Source organism: Numida meleagris, chromosome 4 (assembly GCF_002078875.1).
Source record: "Numida meleagris isolate 19003 breed g44 Domestic line chromosome 4, NumMel1.0, whole genome shotgun sequence".
In the NCBI taxonomy this organism is placed as follows: domain Eukaryota; kingdom Metazoa; phylum Chordata; class Aves; order Galliformes; family Numididae; genus Numida; species Numida meleagris.
Genome location: NC_034412.1, coordinates 10,827,088 through 10,846,537, shown reverse-complemented (window position 1 = coordinate 10,846,537; position 19,450 = coordinate 10,827,088). Strand labels below are relative to the sequence as shown.

Sequence of the window (19,450 nt, the reverse complement as noted above, 5' to 3'; positions counted from 1 at the left end):
TTCTATTCTATTCTATTCTATTCTATTCTATTCTATTCTATTCTATTCTATTCTATTCTATTCTATTCTATTCTATTCTATTCTATTCTATTCTATTATTTTTGACAAACCTCTTTGCAAGGTTTGCCTTCGAGTCCTGCGACGGCGGCGCGGTTCAACCACCGCTGGGCGGCACTGGCGCTCCGCCGCCCGCCCCGCCGGGGAGCTGCGGTTGTGCCCGACCGCTCCCGAGCAGCGCCGGCAGCGGGGGGGGCCGTGGTGAGCCTCGTTGCACCGGCTGTAGGTCACGGGGCAAAGCCCTGCTAAAGAGTCGGAGCACCTTCTGAAAGCGCTTGCAGGCATCCAAAACAATCGTAGTAAGGGAAGAGCAGAAGAGGAGTACTTAAAATAGAATGTAGTTTAACTTATAAATCGTTAGCGATGTAGATCTGGGGGGCACGTGTACCTATCTGGACCAATGCAAACATGTGTTGATTTAAATCCTTGCTTTCTTAAATCCCCGTGGGTTTCACTGTGGACTGTACAGGGTGTGGTTGGGATGGAGTTTTCCCCATAGCATCTAGAGCAGCACAGACACCAGCCCAATGTTTGTCTGTGGCTGAGCAGGGCTGGCACAGTGTCGCAGCTCTCTGCAGCCCTCTCCCCATAAGCCAGGAGGGTGGGCAGCGGGCAGCTCCAGGACAGCTGGCCTCGGCTGGCCAAGGGATGTCCCATGCCACACAATGTCATGCTCAGCAATTACAGCTGGGGAAGGGCTCCCGTTAATGAAAACATTGGTCTTCCCAAGCACCCACCATGCATATTAAGCTCAAGACATGGCTGAACATTGCTTGCTGATAAAAAATAGAAAATATTTTTCTCCCTTTACTCCCATGCGGCCCTTGCTTTTTTTCCTCTTCCTTTAATTAAACTCTTCCTAATCTCAACTCATGAGTCTTTTTCCATCGTATTTTCTTCCCCTGTTCTTTTGAAGAGTGGAAATGAGAGAGACAAATCAAGTTCGGGGAGGTTTTGCAATCCTCCCCCCTCACCACAAATACAGTAGGTGTTGAAAGCTTTGAGTTTTCACTCAAATCAACTTTTTAAGGGTTAAAAAAAACTGTGAAAGAAACAAGATTCAGCGCATTAAAATAGCTCAGTGAACCCAATATTGTTTCCTATTTTTTTAATCATTGGAGGAGAGAAGATGAGTCAGTGTGTATTTTTCTTTTTTTCCACTCCTCGCACAATAAAAAAAAAAAAAAAAAAGAAGAAGAAAAACTGATATTGCCTGTGCAATTAATCTGAAAACCCTCTGGGTGCAGCCACTCTTGCCACGTTGTTACAGAATCGTAGGGGCTGAAAGGGACCTCTGGAAATCATCTAGTTCAACTCTCTGCTAAAGCAGGTTCCCTACAGCAGGTTGTGCAGGCAAGCATCCAGGTGGGTCTTGAGTGTCTCTAGAGAAGGAGACTCCGTAACCCCAGCATACCCAAAGGATGGAGGTTCCCTCGTACCTGCAAACAGCGTCTCTCACTATCCAAAATAATTTCCTCAATGCATCCTTGAGACCTCTGGGGACCCCCAGATGAGTGGGTCCCCAGCTTTGTTTGGCACCTCAGCCCTCCTCCCCTTTTCTGTGCTGCCTCACTTCTGTGTCTTTGTGCTGCTCAGGGAGGGACCCTGGTGCTAAGAACTGAAGTCCTGGCAAAGCAAGGTGGCAACCTTGTCACTGACAGCAGTGCCACTGGAATGCTGTGTGCTGTAAATATGCTGAATTAGCCGGCAAGGGGGCTGAGGCTGCTCTGCAGCAGCCGTGCCAGGCGCTCCCCGTACAGCCACGCACGGGGACATAAAATACAACAGGGTCACAGCTCATGGTGGAGAGGAGCTGAGCAGGGACGCAGTGACGTGTCAGCAGAAAAGTGCGTCGGGCCCTTCAGAAAAGGAAGACCTTCCTGACAGCTGCATCTCTGTAAGCATCAGGGAAGTGGGGGCTCCTCCATCACCCCCCCTGTGTCTGCATTGCTTGACAAGTCCCACCTCCACTGGGCACCTACAAGTGCTCCGATCCTCCAGGAAAGTTACTTTGCAAGCTTTCCTATCGTGAAGGCTCCCAAAAGCACTATTATCACCCTCATTTATGGCTTGGAGGAATTTGAAGTATGGGCAGGAGGTACCACCTTGGTCCCTGTGGGCTGCTGGCAGACCTGAGGGCAGAACCCAACCTGCTGACTTGGAGCTGTGCTTTGGCACTGAGGGTGGTCTGCAATGCTTGTGTCCCAAATTCTCCATTGCTGTGCTTGTGAATCAGGCTGCAAGACTGCTTTAATTTCAGCCTACGCCACCAGAATTGTGTGTGTGGGGTGGGGGGTGGGGGGTAGAGGAAAGGGAAGGAGGAGCAGATAAAAATCAGAAAATTAGAATTTATTACAATGAAAGCCAAAGTGCTAGAAGCCAAAACTGTCATTGTAATGCTAGCTCAATTTCGATAGCGTCCTATTATATTGTATAAGAGGTTGAACATGCATAAGAATATCCTGGTTGTAATTATCTGATTTGTGATATGTAGCTAATGTGTACTTGTTGTTATGCCGTACATTATGCAGCAGCAATTCATTTCTAAACAACATTAACTGGTTATACAGCAGTTCAGTGCAGAAATTACAGGCATAAGCGTTAAGTTTTACTTAGGCTGAGTTGCAGCTAGGAGGGGAGATAGCAGTCCCGGTGGGGCTCCTGCTCTGAGCATGCTGGGTATCCCCAGAGTGCCCAGCAAGCAGGCAGACACGGCCAGCACCCACACACAGCAGTGCCACGCCTGACATCTTCCCCATTCTGGAGTGAGCTTGTGCCAAGTGGTGTCCCTGCAACCGATCAATAGCAGAGATCGACAGGAGTGGCTTTCAAATGCGATAAGCTTCGGAGCTGATGTTTGAATGATAGTGGCAATATAAACATTTGACTGAGTACCCTCCTGTCATTGCGTCCCTAACAGCACTTACATAAGGCCATTTGTATTTGATGGGATCTTATTTTCTTTCGATTTCTTTAACGACACCGCTAAATAAAAACACTCAATAATTGCTGGTGCTTATTTTAATTCATCAGTTAAATGAGTAAGGCCATTAGGATAGCTATATTTTAAGACAGAACAATTAGCAAAGGTTAAAGGGACACTGCTCATTTAAAAAACCACTGAGCGTACACCAAATCTCTTCCAGTTTTTAGAGCCCTAACAAGTAACGTTATAAAGATGAAAAGCATTGGTGCCACAGGTGAGAGAAAGGATCTCCTGAATAATGGCCAGAGAGCTGTGGGTGCCCCATCCCTGGAGGGGTTCAAGGCCAGGTTGCATGGGCCCAGGGCAGCCTGATCTGGTGGGGGGCAGCCGGCCTGTGGCAGGGAGGTGGGACTGGATGGGATTTAAGGTCCCTTCCAACCCAAACCGTGCTATGATTCTATGTTGTTGTAGCCTGTGTCTTGTCATCTTTTCACAAATGTGTGCAAAATTGTAGGGGGCAGGATGAGAGCAGAGATGTGCCCACTAGTCCTCTTGGAAGCATCTCGTTCCTCTGATCGCTAGAAACCATGTCTAATTTCTAGTCTAAATTTATTCTTGGCCAGTTTCTGCCCGTTTGCTCTTGTGCCAGCATTGTCCTTCAGCTTATCTGTCCTCTGGCTGCTGTAATTTATGCCCTGTTTACATTTCTTTCTGCCTGGGCAATGAAGATCTATGAAACATGTCCATTCTGCTTTAGTTTGGAGCTAGTTTCACTTTCTTAATTGCTCCAGTGCCAGACTTTGAAGCAACACAAGGGAACATCCTTTGTTTTAAAAAGAAAAGCTTTCGTTCAAGCTGTGTAATACTATGGACATATTTTCTGTTTGATTGAAGGTTTATGAGTACTCCACTTTTTCCACAACATTGAGAATCTGGGCCAGATTTGAGCTGACAGAGTCCATGTGAAATGGTTTGAATAAATAACAACAGAAAGAGGACTTCATACCCTACATTGTGCCATGGGTGGAGAAATAAAAGTGAGAGGATTGCATCAGTTGCTGGGGCCATCCAAGTGCAAATATTAAGGCTGGAAGTAGCACGTAGCTTTTTCTAGAATGAGTACCTGGTGCCTGCCTTGTGCTGGCTGTATTTGAAGGATAGCTCAGCAGCAGTCCCTCTGATGTGTTGAATTTGGATGAGGGCTGTGGGTGCTACACAGGGATGCCCTGCATGCTCCAGGTCCAGCTGGGAGCATTGGTAGTGCAAGGGGCTGCAGATTGCAGGGAGCATCAGTCAGGTCTGGAAGCCTCCTTCATTCACACCCATTTGTATCCCAGCCCATATTTTTTTGGCTCATGACAGTTTAGACTCGCTAGTGAATAAGCAAGGACCTGAAAGTTGTTGAAGGTAATGAAGTGTCTATGAAATATGCTCCTTCACAAGGACATGTTTGCGTTGCATATGTTCCTTTTACTGCTACTGTCTTCAAGCTTCTTTACCTGCATCTTTAATGAGGAGGCAGACGCTGCCCTGGTGGCTGCAGGTCTGCAGACTTAATTTCCTAAGTGCCTGAGGAAGTTGCTGCGGAGTTAAAGGTGGCTCTGTTTCTCATTCGCTTTGTTGCCAGGTCAGGCTTTTCAGATGAGGGCACCTTCCTGAACCCCACATTTGACAGTGTTTAAGGTGGGCTGGAGAAGTTATTAGAGGCACCACTTTCTAGAAGCATCTGCCATAGCAGACTGAAGACACCAACAAGATCCATCCCTGCTCCAGGGGCTGCAGAAAAATAATTTTGTGCATGTCTGATGCAGAGAATCAGAGACTGAGAGTATCAGGATTTCCACTTCTCTGTTGCCCTGGCCCTCTTTCAACTCTGAAGGATGCTCTTTGGGCAGAAAATCCCAGTACATCTGTACAGCTAATGGATAGATGGTCAACCCTGTATGGAGTGCCAATGATCTCTGTTGCCATATTGCCACCTGTACCCAGCACAAAGCCATGTTCTCCTTAGTTACTGACAAAAATGTCTCTTCAGAAGCCTTCCAATAATTACTCAAGCACCCACTTAAGAGGCTTTTAATTTAGATTCCCCATCCTCCACACACATACAATTTCCAATTGCAAGCACAGCCAGTCTTGTGAAAAAGCTTCTGCCAAAAGAAATGCAAATGACTTGCCCCCCAGTTTGTACTACCTTGCATGAACTTCTGTGAGCCTATAGCATCCTGAAAAAAGGCATTTCCAACAGTCCGGAGTAGAAGCATTCAATCATAATGAAAGATGAAAGCTCTTGTTGTGAGTTTCCCTGCATCCGACAACACTTGGCAACGCTACATACAGCACCTTCAGTTGGAGTGCTGCAGGCTGCCTTGCCAGCTTGCCTCATTTCCAAAGTCTGCCCTGTACCCCTGCTGCCCCACGGTGTCCATGGGCTCCTGTAAATACTCTGGGGCCAGTGACAAGGATGGGTCATGGCCACTGTGCTGGGTGCCATAGGAGGCACTTTCCCAGTTTTGCAGCCTTCTCTGGGGTGATAGGAAGGGAAACTCAGAGGTGCTGTCCTTAAGGAGCCAGCTGCGTTCCAAAGGGGAGGATTTAGGGCAGGACTTTGACAGGTAAGAAAGGTCCATTGCCTGTCACTCTATGCTTGGTAGGAGGTCATCACTCTCCAGATATCTCTACTGTTTTACACGGACAGTCTCCAGACACCAAATTCAGTCAACGTCTTGTCTGGAGCAGGGCTCCAAAAGGCCTTTAACTGAACAATGTGTTTTGTGTTACTCAGTGAATAAGACTAAAGAGACACTGGGTCTTTCCCTGAAGTGGGAAAAAAAACATACATATGAAGGGCAAGCAAGAATGCATAGCCTAACTGAGAGGAAAGAAATCACACAGTGTGGGAACTCTTTGTCCAAGACAAGCTGTAGGGACAGTGTGAATGAAGGAAACAAGGGCACAGGTTTGCCCACATCCAAAAGCTATTCCTGGAAAGCCCCAGAAGGGTCCTTCGAAGCGGTTGAAGCAGCTTCTGCTTTAAGTACTCCTGAAGTTCAGCAGAAAAGGCCAACGCTGTAGTTCATGTGGGGGGATAGATATGAGTGACATAGGTTGTGAGGCTGTGACAGATGGCTGTAGAAGGAGCCACCAAACAATTGATAATGGTTCTTTTTTCCATTCAAAAATGTCTTTTTATCAAAACTGTGGGAGGAGAAAGGAAGCATTCATTTCAGCAAAACCCATTGCATGGGTATTTAAAGCCCTGCCACTGCTCTACCTCATGCAAAAGCAGAGACTTGAATCTTAGTCTTGAAAGTGGTGCAAGCACCGGCACTCCTGCAGCAGTGTGGTTTCTTGCTCTTCTGGCATTTCCTAGTGATCTCCGGAAAGTCTAATTTTCATTTCTTGTGGGGAGCAGACATAACTTGGAAACCTCAGGGTTCTCTACAGAGTGGCTTTCTGTTCCTGTCCGCTCCGGTGCTGCCTGATGCTAGCAGCCAGGTGGAGAGGACTGGCTGTGATTGCACAGTCAGGTTTCCTGCCTTGCTCAGGTCGGGACAGCACAGTAAGTCCTTTGTGACAGGAATATCAATAGGGCAAGAAACTTCTAGATGAGTGAGATTTGGCTGAGGTGGTAGGAAGGGCTGTTCACAGCTGAGAGTGGTGCAGAGCCACGTTCCCATGGGGGCTGTGGGATTTCCTCTGCTGCAGGTCCCTCGGCAGGGACCGGACCAACCTTGTGGGGGATGATGAAGGCACTGCTGGCACAGAGCAGAGGTGACCTCCCCAGGGCTCTTTGTACCCTTTGTGCTATGATATCAGCTCATCTATTTTTGAAAGAGGTTGACTCTCAGGATAAAACAATAGAGAATCCATCACAACTCTTGCCATATCATTCTCTTGATGAATTGCCTTTGCTATTAACAATAAATGTGAGCCTTGCCTTGACTTATAGCCTCCGGATCTCATCCTGACTTTGCTGGATTGAAGAGTTCCTTCTTTTGAAAATGTTCTTACTGAGAGGTGAGAGATTTATCAGTCAGAGCCAAGTCATCTTTGTCATTCTCTTGGTGCAGAGCATCTCAAACATTTTTCTTCTGTGTCCAGACTTTCAGCAACAGCAAACTATCAGTGGCCACAGTATTACCAGGCTAAGTATAACTGAACAACAAGAATGAGTTGTCCACTAGCCTTTGCATTACTGAGAGTGTTAGCAACACTGACTACAATAGTAGCAGCATTTCTGCTCCTGCTCCCTATTGCTCTGCTGGTGCACCCCAGGTGGCTTGGGCTCTCGCAGTTGCAGTCCCATTCAGACATCTCTCCCTCACAGCTCCCAGTTCCCAGAGTCACTGCTTTCTGGAAAATTGTGCCCAGCTTTGAAGTAATACATCCTGCACTCTTTGTTCCTGGCAGTTTGTTCTGGCTGCACTAAAATGAAACTTGTTTGCATGCACTCCATTCCCCAGTCAGTTCCGTTCCGTCCCTTCACCAAACCCACTGCGATCATTAATTACTGCTGCATTAGTCTTTGTATCCTTGGCAAACTTAGATTTGCTTCCAGGCCAGTGATATCTTTATTGGTGTCTGGATTGCAATAACTGTTTGTGAGACTCAGGGGAGAAAAGATATGGGATTTCATTTTACAGAGGAGATGGAAGCATTGATTTATTGCTGGGGAGGAAAATAAAAGACAACACAAATAGCACGAGGTGTGTTTTGAGGCAGGGGTATGTGGGGAAGTGATGAATTCACATCGGTCCTCTTTATGCTGCACTTTAGGACAGCAGGGAATGAGAGAGTCTTCAAACCTTGTCCTAGCTGTATGATAGCTGTAATCTCTTATTTACATTTAGTGTTGAGTATGCCCTTGCAGTGTGTGGGAGAAATAAGCAGGTTTGGTTAAATAAGATGCAATCTGGATGCATGTAACTTCAGAAACATCCTGAGGGCAGGATTAATGTCCCAGCACTCCTGCTCTGCAGAGCTCCACGGCAGTGGGAGGACCAGGTTTTGTCAGAGTCACTGTGTTTCTGTGAGCTCTCTGAGCTGCAGAGTCTCAGCTGAGCAGCAGCACCCATAGGAGCATTGCTCTTCTGGCCCCACAGATTTTGAGGCACATCCCAAGGCTGTGAGTGCTGGGCTGCCATGGGTTTGGAGGCTGCGTGAAGAGCCAAGCCAAGTTTGAGGTCAGGGAACTTTCCAAGGCAGGAGCCATTCTGTGCAGACAGATTTATAGGGCTAGGGGGAGTTTGTTATTTCTCCTTGACAGCTTTGCTCCCTGCCTCCCCCTCTTGGCCTATGCCAGTGCCATCTACATGTATTAACAAGGATTGTGTCACCAAGCCTTGACTTGCTGGGGCGCAGACGGTCCCACAGCCCTGCCACAGGGATGTGACAGGGAGTTTGTTCTCCCTCCCTTCTTATCATATTCCATCACATAATCGGGCTGTTTTGCCTCAGCCAGGATCTAATCAGGGAGGATCTCTTTGACTTTCAGCAAAGTCAGCTTGAAACTTTAAATTGAAAGGCTTTTCCCGACACGCTTGAAAACGTCTTTGGTTGGAATCAGGGTTTGGCTGCTTGTTGACAACGTGAGGAGGTTTCGTGTGTGAGCAGCTTTCCTTCCTCACAGGGAGGGGGAAAAGTACAAGAAGCACTCAGACCTCCTGAGCCCTGGGGTTGGTTGGTTTGGGGCTGAAACTGCATTGTGGGGCCACAGCCCCACTCTACCCAGACCACATCACCTTCTGGAAGAGGGCACTCCTCGCGTTACTGAAAGTGTTGGCTGAAGTGGGCTGCAGGATGTCTTCATGTAGGATTCAGAGAGCCAACTGTCCAGCAGAGGGAAGGTTGTAGGAGTTTTATTGTTCCTGGAAGCTCCACCACACTGAGGCTGAGGTTGGGGTTGTTCTCTGGCGTCTGCTTCGCCTGTTTCAGCAGATGGAGGGAGTTTCTGGTCCTTCCAGAACCCAGCAGACAAAAGTATCCAGCTTCTAGAGGGAAACTGCATCAAGAATGTTTATTCCTAGACAGCCATGGATGCCTGCGATGGAGTCGGGCTTTCCTGAGCTCCCTTCCTCCACCTGGTGCAGGCAACAGGTCACCAAGGAGAAATAAAACCATTGTCAAGCAGAAATCCTCTCTTAGAAAGCAAAAAACATAAACACAAACACATAAAACCTAAGCAGAATAGTTTCCTTCCCCAGGCTCCAGCTGGGCTTGCTGTGTCAGTGCTGTTTTTCAGCAGTGGTTTCACTCCGCAACCTGCGTGGCTGCTGTCCTGCAGCTGGCTTTAAGCTACGGGCAGCAAACCCGACCTCTCCCCAGCCAGAGTTGTTTCTAAAGGCACCGCACAGCCTAATGAATACTCTCATGATGAGTTGCAAATTTTGTTTTAATTGAATCTGTGAAGCCAAAAAGGGGGTGAGGGGCCCATTAAATAAATTATTTTCATATAGCAGTCAGATTATGTTCGCTCTTCTGTGTTTATTAAAAGGCCTCGTCAGCTCAGAGCTCAGCTGTGCGAGAAAAGCCCAGAAAGCCAGCCAGTTTTCCTGCTCTGCTGCTGCTTTAGGGCCAGATCTCTCTCCCAGAACAGCAGATTTTTAAGGGGCCATGTGAATTCTTATTAGGCATCCAAACACAGATATAAAACCATGCATTGTAAACAGAATTACCCTGCATATAAAACAAGCAAAATACTGTAAGGTCTTTTCTTTTCCTTATCAGGTTACCCAGGCATATTTTTTTAAAAGTCCACCCACGCAGGGAGACTGGGGAATGCCAAAGCTGCTTGAATTTTAATTATGTTAGACATGCAGCGAGGGGCTACCTTGTAAAGAATAGAGTTAATAAAACATGGATATGGGCTTAATTCCACTTAATAAGCAGACCTGGCAATGCACATATTTTAGATGTAATTTACACAGGGTGGGAATTTGGTACAATTCTTAAAAGGTGGCTGCATGCAGACTTCCAAACTCAGCGGTGCCTTCCTATTGGAAGAGATTTGTTGCTATGCTGCTATGAGATGGTGAATTAGGCCATTCATAATTATCGGCAAGAGATGGGTGTCTTTCTTTTCCCATTCAGATACAGGAATTACACTTATACATTTTAAAGTGCTATTAAATTTAAAACTCCCTTAACTTTGTGCATGCATTTTTAGTGGCTATGCGCATAAAAGAGCAAAAAAAAAAAAAAAGAAAAGCATACATTTCTACCTGTGGTTAGCTGTCTGTGCACAGAATTAGTAGAAGAGAGATATGCCTAATGACTGAATCTACAGAGTATAGCCCATGGCTTTTGAAGGCTCTATGAAAAATAAACAGGATATTCTGCTAGCAGCCCTGCGGGAATTATTGCACTTCGCTAAGGAAGGATGCCAATAACCTCCGTTTTGACCTAGATAGATCATTCTGTTTAGGAAGGTAAGGGAATGCAATTCTAGATCTCTTCTCTATTCAAGCCAGCAAAGCCCTGAAATTCATCCAGGCCTTCATTTTTAAACCTCAGCACCGAGGACAGAAGAATTTATTAATCGAGTGAACAAAGCCTCAGAGGTGACAGCACACTGAAATCTTTATGTTGGCCTCCTTCCACAGCATGTGCCCAGTGCATAGGCTTCTTTCTGCCCGGGGTGAGGACCAAAGGGCATTTAACAGGCCTTATGACCAGGCATGGAAAACCCGCTGCTTGCTCACATGTGCAGGATGGGGCCTTTCCAACATCTCCAGGAGACGCACCAGGATCTCTCCACCATGGTCACAGCACAGTCTTGCTTGTTCATTTTGTGAATTAGTGCAGCTCACTCCTTCCCTCTTCACGATGCAGAGTGTGCAGCTCTCCAGGCTGGAGGTGAGGAGGGAGCTCCAGGGAGAAGAGGGAGGGAGAAAAACTGCCTTAATCGTTATAGGTTATAGAGATATTAATATTGTATTAATACTATTATAGAGAGAGATTAAAAAAAAAAAGCTGTAGATAGGTAGAGATGCAAAGAATTGTGTGCCCTAAGGAAAAATGCCGTCGGGCCAGTTTGGTCAAACAATGGCACTTGCTTTGGTGGCAGTGAGGAGTGCAGAGCTCACCTGCAGTGGGAGCACCCCATGCACAGCTGTGTGCTGCACTGCCCTCAGAGGGGCAGCTGGGACAGACGGGCAGGGAGACGGCTTCAGCTCTGCTTCCCCCAATGGAAGCTGGAGGGAAGAACTTCTGCTGGCAGAGTGTAGAGCACGTGTAGGCCTTTCTGCTTCGCCTGGCAGCCCACCTAAGATGACACATTTCCCCTGCAAGAATGACAGTGCAGGAGCACGATGAGATTGGCCTTCAGTTCCCTGGCTCCAGCCCGCCCTGGGCTCGCTTGGTGTTGTTAAAAGCATGGGCTGCTCAGAACCGCTGCGAGCTGGGGTGTGATCCAGAGTGGTGCAGAGCAGGTGTACATGCCAGTAATGTCACCAGGAGTTCATGGCACAGTGCCTGCATTGAGAGCCAAACCATGGACTACTTGGCCATCTATAAATAAAGACCTGTGTGCTAGCAAACGCAAGATTATATTCAGCTTCACAAGCTCTGCTTTAATTTAATTCCATTACTGCAGAGGCTGAGGGACCAGGGAGAAGCATTTCTTCTTGGAGTTGCAGCAGCTCTCTTCTCAGATCCGCAAATCACCAACGAGCCCTGCGAGCAGCTTTATCACCCATTAGGATCATTTCGAAGTGCAGAGCCACTGCTTTGAGTTTGTGGCTCTACAAGAAAACAAATGAGTCACGTGACAAAATATGTGAAACTTACTTAAAATAGGAGGAGGGATAAAACAGAATTCTTTCGCCACACTACAGTAAGAAAGTAGCTTTATGTAGAGATGGAAAACCTCTTTCTTGGGGACATATCAGATTTGCTCACATCCTTTGAAGATGGAGCTTTGGATAATTCACTGGCAGTTCAGACAGTGATTCTCAGATTGCAAACAGCTTTCTTTAGGCCATGCCTGTACCTTGTACTGCAACATTCTTTGATGTCAACTGAAATAATCCAGCAGAAAAAATTAAAATATGAAGCGTTTTAGTTACAGGAAAGGAAAGAAAAATCTTTATTGATTGGGACAGCGAAATCTGCTCTAAAAAATTGGCAGCAGTTAAAAAGAAATCCACAGCCTGACACTGATACCTCCTGAATGGCTGTGAATACCTTCCTCCCCTGTTCTCTCCTGGAGAACCTGATTCCACCTCGTCGGCAGCCACAGGATTATGAGTGAAAATCAGGAAGTAATGCTGGAGTTTAGTTCATCCTTGTGGTCACAATGGGTGGATATTTCAGTTACCTTTTTTCCCCAGTGCATTACAGTGGTTCAGAGCTGATGTTCTTGCTGCAAAGTGGTGACACAGATTATTTTGCTGTAGTTGGTGATTCCCAAGGGGTTCCCCCGTTGACTTAAAGTGCTCTCCTCATCCCGGCGCCTTTGAGATTGGATTCAATCTCACCCTGCCACTGGTACTTGTCCCAGGGTACTTGGGGCAGCTGAGATCTCCTGACCCTATGCTCCCCAGGTACCTTACAGCTCATCACTTTCTGCGCACAGACATATTAGCTCTTACTTGAACCTGAAAGCTTAAACCATTCTTTCAGCAGCACCAACAGTCTGTATGATCAGAGGCGTATTTCTACATCTTAAGTTTAGTTCAGTGAAGTTTTGCGTGTGGAGATAAGGAGTCAACCCAGCTCAGGCGTGTTACCTCAAGCAGAGCATGTGCTGATAACCCTGCGCTGTGCATGTGCTGATAAACCTGTGTTGTGCCCTGGGACCGCTGGGACCGGGGGTATCCCGGCAGTGCCCACCACTGCAGCCGCCCTTCACGCCCCTCAGAGGAGGCAGCAGCCCCCCCAGCAGCGCAGCCCTGCGTCTGTCTTAGACAAGCGGAGAAAGCCGTGGGGACGCTCGGCGGGCAGCTGAGTCCGCTGGCCCCGGAGGTGGCCGAGTCGGCTGCGCGCATCTCCGGTGGCTCCTTAGCGGGGGCGGGTCGGGGCCGGCCGGGGCTGCGGGCCCAGGGATGCCCATTTCCCGGTAGGGGCGGCCCGGGGAGGCTCCCGAGGGCTGCCCGGGCGAAGGGGCAGAGCCACCGCGGAGCTGCAGTTGCCTCGGTCTGCCTGCGCGATTTTTTCTCATCCGAACCTCGATCACGTAGGATTGCGTAGAGAAGGGCGAGCGGGGAGCAGCTGCAATCCTCCCCGAGCCCGTAGCCCAGCTCCCGGCCGCCACCGACCGCCGCGGGGCTGCGGAGCTCCCCGCCGCTTTGGCAGCGGCCCCGCGCTGCGTGGGAGTCCGGGGGGGGGCGGCTTCCCCGGCCGCTCCCTCCCCTCTCCCCCCCCGTTACAGCCGGGCTGAGCCGGAGGATGCGGACGGGCGACGGGTGCGGCGCGGCTCCTCCTCGCCCCGCCGCCGTCGGGCGGCACCGCGAAGCGTCCTGAGCCCCGCACGGAGCAGCAGCAGCGGCAGCCGCACCCCCCCACACCGCCCTCCTCCTCCTCCTCCTCCTCCTCCCCGCCTCGCATCGCTCCTCCTGCCGCCGTCCCCGCCGCGGCAACCGGGCCCTCGGCCGCCCCGGTGCTGAGCGCCCGCGGCTCCCGCCGGGCTGGGCCGGACGATGCGGGCTGCTGCCGTCGGGGAGAGCCGCGGCCGGGGCAGAGGCGGCGAGCGGGGCTGGAGGAGCTGCGCCAGCCATGGCGTTGTGAGCCCGGGGCGCCGAGCTGCGGCGATGTGAGCCCGCACCCGCGGCCGGAGCGCTTCTTTTTTTTTTTTTTTTTTTTTTTTTTAATTTAATTTTATTGCGTTGCCTCTTTTTGCTTTGTTCGCCGGCCTGGTGCTTTTTCTCGTGGCCGCTTTGCCTTCCCCTCCCGCCCTTCTCCGCGAGAGGAGTGGGGAGGGGGGGAAAAGAGGAAGAGGAGGAGTGCAAACAGAAATGCAGCGCGGCTCGCCCTGAGCCCGGCCGCGGGAGCGGAGCGGAGCCGCGGGACGCGTCCATGTGCGCGCAGTGCCGCGCCGCGCCTGGGAGCCACCGCGCTGGGGCCGGGGCCGGCCGCGGGCCGGGGGGTCTCTGACTCATCCCACGGCCCCTCGCCCCAGCGGAGCGGAGCGGAGCCGCGCCGCAGGGACCCGCGGATCCTCCGCGCACCCCCTCTGGACTCAGCAGCCGCCGGCGGACCTTTGCGAGCGGGGCGGCCGCCTCCCGGATTTACAAGGCGCGGGGGCACCGCCGGCCCGGCCGGGATTTGCGCTCTCCGGGGACGGACCCATGGGCGGCGGGGTCCGGCGGCCAGCCATGGTTGTTAGCCGGGGCGCCCCGCTCCGCCTGGCCGGCTGAGCCCTCCCCGCTGCCGGGACTCGGGGCCGCAGCGCTCTAAGCGGGGCGTCCCCGTCCCCCCGGGGCGCGGCGGCGGCTCGGCCCCAGCGCGCTCCCCCGGACCGGAGCGGCCAGGCGAGGCGCGGGGGGCCCATGAGCGGCGATGGCAGCGGCTATCGCCAGCTCGTTGATCCGGCAGAAGCGGCAGGCGAGGGAGTCCAACAGCGACCGGGTGTCCGCCTCCAAGCGCCGCTCCAGCCCCAGCAAGGACGGGCGCTCCCTCTGCGAGAGGCACGTCCTGGGGGTCTTCAGCAAAGTGCGCTTCTGCAGCGGCAGGAAAAGGCCGGTGAGGAGGAGACCGGGTGAGTACCGCGGACCGGGGCCGTGGGGACCGGCTCCGCGGCGTGGGGCGGCCCCGCTCCCGGGTGCCTCCAGCCGTCGGGGGAAGGGCTCGCTCCGCGCTCAACTTCGCCTGGGCGCTGCGGTCTCCCCCCCGAGCTGCGGGGTCGTTGGGCGCAGCCCTTCGCCGCAGCCCGAAGGAGGGACACAGCGGCTTAACCCGGGCTCGTATTTTCCCACCTCCCACTAGGTCTGCTTTTTAAATAACGTGCTCTTATTTTCTGCATAGTGACAAGGGGATCGATAAGCCGAGGATCAATTAGAATCGTGGCCGTTTGATAACTCGATCTCTCAAGCGCTCCTTCTTGAGCTGAGTTGCATGGGGAATTTCCTTAGCTCTGAAAGCCTTCTAGATGGCAGCTGCATGACTGTTGCGCCTAATATTGAGCTTGCAAGAGCTTAGAAACGCATTTTGGGGCAGCCTTCTCTTCCTTTCTTTCCTTTATTCTTTTGTACGTGTGTATGTGGGCTTAGCCTCTGTTCCTTGTGGAAAACTTCTGCCCTGATGTACATGTTGCTCACATTCCCATGAAGTCCCACCACCCACAGGTTCAGTTCTGAGCGGTGCGTTGTGCTCTCAGGTGTCCTTGGTCAGCGTGAGAACTCACACCTGGCAGGAGAAGGCCCTTCTGAATTCTCAGTGGAATTACTATTTACTTCTTCCTTTCTTTCTTTCACTGCTATAAACCACCACTAAGAAAAAAAAAACAAAACAAATAAAACACAGGTTGCCTTGAGAAGCCGCTGTGAGCAGGTCCTTTCGTCAGGTGTTTGGTAGCATCATGGTTAAGAGTGTGATACACATATACTCATCTCTTAGGGATGTGCCATCAACCTGCGTAGTCCTCCCACATTTCCCACATACGTTCACCCTGCAGCGAGGTGTCAGCCAGCTGGTGGCTGCTCCCAAGGCTGTAGGCTGAAATATGTGGTCAAGGGAGGAACAAAAATGGGGAAAACCTCTCACGTAAAAGGCCATTCATGGCTGTGAACAAAGGGGAAAGAAGACTGGGTTGTTGGATTGTTGTCAGCGTCCCACATACAGAGCCTGTGGGGCAGGGGTTGTATTCAGCTAGCAAAATGATTTAAGACTCATGGTGCTTGGGGGTTAGGCTGCAAACCAGACTCATTAATGGTCTGTTCTGAAGCAACTGCCAAGAGAGGATGCAAAATATCTGAAATACAGCGTGACTTGACATATTCAAAGGGAAAAAAAGAAGTTGCTTTTTTCTTAATTTGCTCATCTTATGGTGAGTGGTAGCTTATGGGCCATCCTATATATTAATTACCTTGTGAATCCAGACCAAAAAATGGCTCTTTCCCAAAAAATGTTGTCATTTTGTCTCAGGAATCCCTTTCTCTGGGATCAAGAGTGGGACTTGGGACTCCCACTGATGGAACCTTTTCTCATTCCTCTTTCCTCCTCTTTTGCTGTTGCGTGACGTCCATCAAGCCAAGGACTCAAAGGGAACCATAGAATCACAGAACCATTAAGGTTGGAAAAGACCACTAAGATCATCACGTCCAACCGCCAGCCCATTGACCCAAGTCTAGACCTGTTTTCTAGATTTCAAGATGCTTCATTGCGTTAAAGTTTGAGTGACTTTTACAGTGGAATGTGGGCGGTCAGTCTTGTTACTTGTCCCATCCCAGTGCTCCCAGCTGCACGGGTGCAATTCTGCTTCCTTTGGATTTGCTAAATGCCCATGAAGAATTGCTGAATTCCAAGAATTCCCTCCACTCGCGTGGACTTCTTTGCTAAAGGAGATGTTCAATAAGTTGCACACCAGAGTGATTTAAGGAAGACTTTTCATTGACTAAGAGGGAGGATCAATGCTAGTCAGTGCTGTAAAAATAAAACTCTTCAGTCTTCAGAGCTGACAGTCAATCACTTGTAACCAGCGCTGTATTCCATTTATACAATCAAACAAGTAGAGAAATTAATTTGCTTTAAAAAATGTCAGCTGCCCCGTTCCCTCTTGTCAGTCTTTAAATGAAGGTTAGTTTTGGTGGTGCATCCCGCTCCTGGGCTCAGGTGTGCTGCTCAGAGGGCCGCACGCCGCTGGGTTTGCTGCCGCTCCCATTGTTGGTGCAGGGGGTGTGCTGTGCCCACATCACTTATTCATCGCAGAGTCACTCCTGTGCCTAGAAAATGACATGCAAATGAATTGAAACTAGCTTAAAGGAACGTGCATACATTGTGCAGTGACCCACAACCCCAGTGATTATGTGTGCTTATTGATATGCAGCTTAGCAGTTCTGATGCGGTGAAAGGAACGTGAGAAACACCCGTGTTGAAAAGGGGTAAATCCCATTTGGAAGTGGCATGCTGCTAGGGAACTGTTGGTACCTTCCTAAACATGACCTTGTTTTACAGCTGTAGGGAGTAACTGTCAAAATACTTCACTCTAAAGAGTAATATACATCCACAGTACCCAGCTCTACCGAATGGAGAGAGTTGACCCCACTGTACAAACAGCGAAACCAAGGCACTGCGCTGCTCAGAGCCCCAGTTCCTCCCGTCTGCCCCAGCACACTCCCCATGTTCTTCGCCTCTGTGAAGTAATAGCGTGAGCTTACGTCAATTAAGTGTTTATAATAAGCAGTGCAGTGCTGCAACTAAAATATCCAGGAATGGTGCGCGTGAGCAGGGCTGCGCTTGGCACCGGTTGGCACCGCATGCTCCGCTTCTCAGTTCTCCTGTCGTCTTAGGGCAGGGAGAGCTCGGAGCTGGGAGAAGTTGGGGCTGGCTCGGAGCTGGGTGTGGGCAGCTTTCTGGAAGCAGGTCCACACAGGGACATCTTGTATAATCAGAGCTCTTGGTGCCTGGGGAAAGCAGGCTGCGGGGACATGGTGGTCGGTGGCAGTAAGCGCCATGCTGTAAAGCCGGCACTCGTTTCATCCGCCTCGCCATGGGCAAGGGCAGCTCGCCCAGCGTGGTCTCCCTCTCTCTTTCCTGTGTTCTCTTTTGTTATCTTTTCTACACGCTTGGCTCTAAGGTACGGCTTGTCAGTTTGAGGCAGGCCAAGTAAGGACGCCGATGTGATGGACGGAGCTGCAAATTTGGGCACATGGGCTGAATCCCATTCTCGTGAATTCATACAGGCTGTTGGCAGCAGTTGTGCAGGTGCCAAGCGAAATAGGTGTACGTTGAAGAGCACCTGCACAGTTATATGTATAAAGTACAGGCAGAAAAGATTAAATTATGTATTTGGTTCTGACCGTAGGAACTTGTTAGAGGATTGCAAAGAAATTAGTGTGTGGCATGGCTTTTTGGTGCTGCTTCAAGAGATGTAGCCTTCATCAGAGAACAATAGATCCAAGAGTTGAATGCAAAAGACTAAACATAGCAGCTGTCCCATGGCTTCCCTGCCAACAAATCGTGGAACCAAGGGGATTCATCCCCTTTGTGACTGAACTGAGGCCTCCAGGCATGCTCAGCTGTTTTATAGTGCTGGTGCTAGCTGGTGGGTGCATGTTGTTGTGCATGCTGTTGTTTCATTGCTTATCTTTGCAGACAGAGCTCAGCCCAGAGTTGGGTCGGGCAGCACCAGCCATTGCAGAGCAGCATCTCCGTCTCTTTGGGCTTTGTTTCTGTAAATGGATTTCCAGCTCAGAGTGCAGAGCTCAGGGTCTCAAACAATATTTTTTCTTCCCCCAAGAAGAACAAAAACAACTCTGTGTTTTTTTCCCCTGTCTGATGTGTATTCCGTGTTTCTCTAGGGAAAGGATGCTTTTCCTTAAGGAGATCTAAAGGCTTCTTCCAGCGTGAAGGAAATGGCTCACATGTAGAAGAAAGCAACCCAGTAACTTAAAATGTCTTTTCCCTTTGCAGTATTTCTCATCTTGAATAATAGATGAAGATTTAGAATTTAATATATATATATGTAGATATTATTGCAGCAGTGTAAGTGAAACATAAGAGCAACTTCAGCTGAAGGACACAGAAGGACCTCATTCATTCAAAGATTCATTTAAACATTTGAGAAGTCTGTCTGTTCTGTAAGCTGTTAAATTCCCTGAGTTCATAGGATCGCAGAATCATAGAATGGCTTGGGTTGGAAGGGACCTGAAGGATCACCAAGTTCCAAGCCCCTGCTGTAGGCAGGGTTGCCAGCCTCTAGATCAAGCACCAGCTCAGGCTGCCCTGCACTCAGTCCAGCCTGGCCCTGAACACCTCCAGGGATGGAGCATCCACAGCCCCTCTGGGCCAGCACCTCAATGCCCTCCCAGTGAAAAAATTCCTCAACATCCAATCTGAATCTCCCCTCTTTTAGTTTAAAACCATCCCCCTTTGTCCTATCACTATCAACCCTTGTAAAAAGTTGATTTCCTTCCCGTTTATAACCTCCCTTTAAATATTGGAGTTAAATCCATTCTGATTTCGTATGAAGTGAAAGCGATGATTGAAGCTCATGGAAAAAACACCATTTTAGTTCTCCATTCAATTTGTCATAGTTCTTGCTCACTTTTATAGTCATTGCTCTCAGCAGAGCCACGGTTCCCGACCAAGCTGTGGAATTTGGCCACTGTGGTGTCCCAGAGCACGGAGTGGGTCTCAGTGCTTCTCCAAGCAGTTTGTGTGCGTATATGTCTGCATGCATCCAGCTGGGTGGGGGGGGGCATTGCACTCCTACTCTGTAGGTTTTGGTGCTGTCCCCCATCAACTTGTGCTAGAGATAAGGTGTGTTTGGAGGCAATGACGTTGCCTTGCTGGAAAGAGCCCTACAAG

General features: G+C 49.8%; 1 protein-coding gene across 2 annotated transcripts in view; it reads left to right on the top strand.

Annotated features, from left to right (window-relative positions):
• Positions 1–19,450, top strand: part of FGF12 (fibroblast growth factor 12) — a 192,622-nt gene that overhangs the window by 92,738 nt on the left and 80,434 nt on the right. The window contains exon 1 of one of the 2 annotated variants that reach the window (XM_021394906.1): positions 13,547–14,681. The exons of the other annotated variant lie outside the window; for it this stretch is intronic. Coding sequence (XP_021250581.1) covers positions 14,483–14,681 — 199 coding nt within the window. The 5' untranslated portion in view covers positions 13,547–14,482. Of the gene's footprint in view, positions 1–13,546; positions 14,682–19,450 lie in introns of those variants that run through there. 2 annotated transcript variants of the gene reach the window in all.